Below are 4,905 nucleotides of genomic sequence, written 5' to 3' on the forward strand. Positions count from 1 at the left end.
AATGTGGTCAATGCCGCCGTCAATCAGACCGATGCTACACCAAAGCCCACTGCCACCCTAATGCGGGGAAGATCAGAATGACCTCCAAGGCAACGCCTCCAAGGAGGGATTCTTCCTTCCTCTAAGAACAAGATGTAGGATTTGATAGAGATCCAATTCCGAGATCCATACAATATTTAGAGTTTGTAAGATATAATATAGTAATTTAAATATTTGTTTTTAGTTCAAAATAGGAACAAGATTTTCAACCAAAAACTTGAAATATGTTTATAGCTCCAGTTTCAAGATGTAGGATTCATGTTCCACCAAGCCTTTCCTCCCCCGGTCCCCTCTCGTGGTTCTATCAATTACTTATGTCTAGTGAACTAAGTGTAGCTCGGTTGATAGCTCCTCCCATCACGGAGGCTACCTGCTCAGACTCAATCCAGTAGTGTCGCACCATGGCTTGCCCCCGTGAGTTGATTAATTCTAGATAGCCTCAAGCGTCTATGGATCATAATAGGATCACGACATACCCGTCGCTAACAGAGTCGAGGGCTTTGTAATCATCTTCAGTAAACGTGTGTGCAGGTTGTAAGTTTAGAATGTATGCGGGGTGTGCATGTATAGAGTACGGTGTGAGTTCAGATGCTATAACTTGCATTTAGTGCCGAGACTAAAAAAAAAACTTATGCCTAGGGAGCTATGCAGTAGTCGACCCCTACCGCCGGACTAGCGCCTAGGTAGTGATCTTTGAAATATTGTGTCTAACAATCAATCAATTTAGGGAAAATGATAGCTACACAGATAGTGTTTTGATTTAAATCCTTTTTTCTACGGCTCAATGGTTGGTTTTGCACACCTGAAATTCATATCAACTCAGCACAACCCAAATTTCAAGGAGCAAAGAGACAACCCTGGTAGCTGTTTGTGATATCACCCAATGGTGATTGTACCAATGATCTGCATCATTTATAACCACGTAGCTTACATTTTCATCATTATCAGGGAAAGCTAAAAAGAAAAGGAAGCCTTTCTCCTTCAACTTATTTTGATCAGGAGAAGGGCAAGCAAAGAAAAGAAAGAAAGAAAAACTATCTAGCTTGCTAGGTTAAATCAATGCCTAATCAAAGTGTCAAACTATTATATCCTCAACATTATCACCCTCACAACCCTTACTATCCGCCGTACTATTTTCTCTCCATAATTTGACGGGCAAGCCGTGCTTAGGCACAGGGAACGGGCTGTACTCGACCTCATCGCTGGATCCAACAATCTCCCACCTGCAAATCAAGCATAAATGCACACGTTGATCAGAATCTCAGCGTAAGCTTAACTGTACTCAAACTTTCGTTACATCAGTGATCAGTGCTCAAACTGCTCATACAGGAGCAGGACTTGTCAGTTGTGCAAGAAGATAGCGAGCTAGAAGTGAAGACATTGGAAGCATCCATAGTTTTACGGTTTGATTGATGCATGCATACTGGGGATTTGGAGCATGCATGCTGTGGAATTTTGTGACAGGGAGAGGCGGCCAATGGTGTGGCACCAGCCATGGGGCGTTCTGATCCACAAGGACAAGCGAGAATATATGGCAGATCTGCGCGGAGAGTGAACGCACCTGTAGCCGGTGACCAGGTGGTGGATGAGGACCAGCATCTCGAGCTTGGCCAGCTCGTTCCCGGGGCACGCGTGCACGCCGTTCCCAAATGGCATGAAGGTTTTCGGCCGCGGAGCCACCTGCATATGCAATGTTCCACAAACACCCAAAATCAGCAAAGGTGTAGGACTTTTAGGGTTGCCCGTTTGTTGTTGTTGTTGCATACCACAGAAAAGGGATGTTAGTGTGCACTTAGATTGTACGCTAGTGGATGTTGTTTCATGCATGGATTTTAAAAAAAATTAAATAAGGCCATTGTGGGAAGTAAAGACTTAAATATTCCAGATAAAGACTTGAGGCAACAGAGGTACTAGGTTAGGTTTTCATAATCCGTTCTACTGTGTGATGTAGCTGTGTCGCATACAGTGGATATAAAACTGTACCTATTGGGTCGAACATAGAACAATGACACACTGCATCTTATTTTCCGGTTACGCTATGCTGTTGTATGTGTCAAGAAATGCAATGTAATTAAGCAGTCATCGTCGTGATGCATGAAGACATCGGTAATTTTGCTATAGTAACAGTGACCCATGAGATGGTGAATTTAATGCATCGAAAAAAGAATAATTTTCAGTTTCTTCATACGTATCCACAACAAGCACAACAATGATGAGACCTAGACCTGGAATCTAGAAGGGTCGAACTTCTGTGGATCCTGAAAGTAGTCTGGGTTATGATGGATGTTCCTGAACAAAGGCATCACCTTCCACCCCTTGGGGATAAGAAACCCTACACACCAAGGAAATACATAGAATTCGCGTCAGAATTAAGGCCCCCACGGCTGCATCTATACGCGGAAAAAAAAGGAGTGCCAGACAGCGTCTCTACGATGGCGTAGCTCCACGTCCACCGCAGGCCGCGCGCGTGCACGTGCGCGCGTGCGTACCTTTGTACTCCACGTCAGCCACGGCCTCCCTGAATGTGAACGAGATGATGCTCGCCATCCTTAAGCTCTCCAAAATCACCTGGATGGATGAGATGGGAACAAAAGAACGGCGCCTTCAGTAACCACACAAGAAAACACGGAATCGTACGAAAAAACAGGGCAAATCGCTCGTCCCGCGGCGCGCGGCCGGGCGTCGAAACCCAAAAAAAGCAGAGGTGTTGTGTGCTCCAACACGTACCCTATGCGTTAGCACCATGCTCCTCGTCTGCGCCCACGTCAGCGGCCGCCTCCCGCCGTTGTTGGCCTCGCGGATCGCCGCCTGCTCCGCCGCGACGGCCTCGAGGAGCTTGGGGTGGTCGTGGAGGTACTTGGCGGTCCAGGTGAGCACGCTGGCGGTCGTGTCCTGCGCCGCGAACAGCACGCCGATGATGTTGTCGGCAACCTGCTCGTCGGTGAGGAGGAGCGCGCCGTCGTCGCTCCGGGACTGCATTAAGCATCCCAGGAGGTCGGACCCCGGCTCGCCCCGCGATCGACGCTCCCGCATGATGTCGCTCAGCACGCCGTGCAGCTGCCGTCGCGCCTACAGTGTTAAACAGTTTCACATGTCATGTACTGTTTTGCCAAAAATGTACTCCTAGGCTGGTTGTAAATGTCGCCGCGTGCTCACCTGGATCGCCTTGTAATAGAGCGTCCCGGGGAAGCTGTTGGGGAAGGAGTTGTAGCCCTTCTCAACGATGGAGTAATTCTTCCTCAGCTCTGCCTTCCGCCGGTCGTCGAGCTGGCCGCCGAAGATCGTCACGATGCCGACATCAAACGACAGCTGAAAGAAGCAAACACGTACGCAGCAATATTCAGCATCCAATCCGACATTACTGACATCTCATTACTCGTACACTAGTCTGGAAATTAACTATATGCTTACTCGCTTCATGGCGTGGAACGTGCTTGTAACCCGGCCGTCCCAGGAGGCGAGCGTGGACTGCACGGCGGCCTCGACGTCCGGCACGAGCGCGCGCAGCGCGTTGGGGCCGAGCGCGCCCTGGACGAGCCTGCGGAGGCGGAGGTGGTAGTCGCCCTGGTGGAAGAAGAGCGCCCATGGCCCGATCATGCGCTCCTTGCTCCGCGGGTACGTCGGCTTGAACAAGTGCGCCTGCGTCACCAGCACGAACCGCGCCGCCTCCGGGCTCGCCAGCATCACGCACGGGCAGCCCAGAAGGCGCGTCTTGAAGATATTGCCGTACCTGCACAAGCCACACGCCCATGCAACCACCTGGCCGTCAGTAACTTCTCATATGCATACATGCATGCTGCAGGTTGCAACTTGCAAAAGGTGAGTGAGAGGAACAAGGAAGGAGAAGGACATGCTTGAGTCACCAACGACGACTAACCTCTTCTGTTTGGAGGCGAAGAAGACGTTGGGGTCCTGGGAGTAGAGCTGAAGGGTCTCGCCAAGGTAAGGCCAGCCCATGGAGCCAGGGGGCAGCTTCAAGGCTGACTGCTCATGGCCGTAGTAGCCTTGGCCTTTCCTCTTCTGCCGGCTTGCGTAGTGGACGTACAACGCGAAGCCAAGAGAAATGAGGATGCACACAAGGATGAAGAGGACGGCCATCCAACTGATCCTTGAGAAGGAGATCAATTGGAGATTGCAGACTGGCCTGCTGCTTTCTTGCTTGGTGTGCACTTGTGTGTTGTGGTGTGTGTCTATGCTATATATACGTTCGTCGTTAGTAGGAGAGAGACAGAGTGTGTGAGGAGAGGGAGAGAGGGAAGAAAAATCTCTGATGGATGGATCTTTCGACTGGTGGAGGAAGAGGGAAGGCCTTGCGTGGTATTTATAGAAGGAGCGCCTGCGGGCAGATACCTCGGTGGCATAGGTTAAAGTCAAGAAGATAAAACCTGCATGCGGGAGGATAAGTCCTAATTAAAGCGTATGCCTGTGGACTTGTCAGGGGGAGCAAAAAATTAAGCTGAAATTGTGGGGATCTTCCTTGTGTTCCCACCTACCCCCTCTGTTCGTAAATATATTGTGTTTTATAAAACATACAGTGAAGCCTTTTTACTCTGACCACTAATCATATAGAAGAATACTATTTTGATTAGTCATGGGAAAATGATAGCATCATAATTTTGGAAAATATTTTCATATAACAAATATATTTTTTTCACTTTGAAAAAAGCCAGAGTATCAGATATCATAATGTCCGAAATAGGAATGCAAGTGAATCCATAATGGATAGTTCTCGATCACTTTTTAATTTATTTCTCCTTAACTTAACAAAGTGGGAGTGAATATCTAGTTTATTTTTTTATCAACCTAATAAGTAATGATTAAAAAAAATACAAAACTTACATCCCTAGTCCAATTTTTTTTTTGACT

At 48.1% G+C, this 4,905-nt stretch overlaps 1 protein-coding gene across 1 annotated transcript; it reads right to left on the reverse strand.

The window, feature by feature from the left end:
* Positions 1-853: 853 nt before the first annotated feature.
* Positions 854-4,360, reverse strand: LOC133897752 (abscisic acid 8'-hydroxylase 3-like). The gene is made up of 8 exons (XM_062338573.1): positions 3,917-4,360; positions 3,451-3,769; positions 3,196-3,348; positions 2,767-3,108; positions 2,529-2,607; positions 2,265-2,371; positions 1,601-1,719; positions 854-1,262 (listed from the first exon to the last, which is right to left on the reverse strand). The coding sequence occupies exons 1-8, from the start codon at positions 4,135-4,137 to the stop codon at positions 1,115-1,117; spliced, it is 1,488 nt and encodes a 495-aa protein (XP_062194557.1). The 5' UTR covers positions 4,138-4,360; the 3' UTR covers positions 854-1,114.
* Between the last annotated feature and the right edge of the window lie 545 nt (positions 4,361-4,905).

The sequence above is a fragment of the Phragmites australis genome, chromosome 17, assembly GCF_958298935.1.
Source record: "Phragmites australis chromosome 17, lpPhrAust1.1, whole genome shotgun sequence".
NCBI lineage: Eukaryota > Viridiplantae > Streptophyta > Magnoliopsida > Poales > Poaceae > Phragmites > Phragmites australis.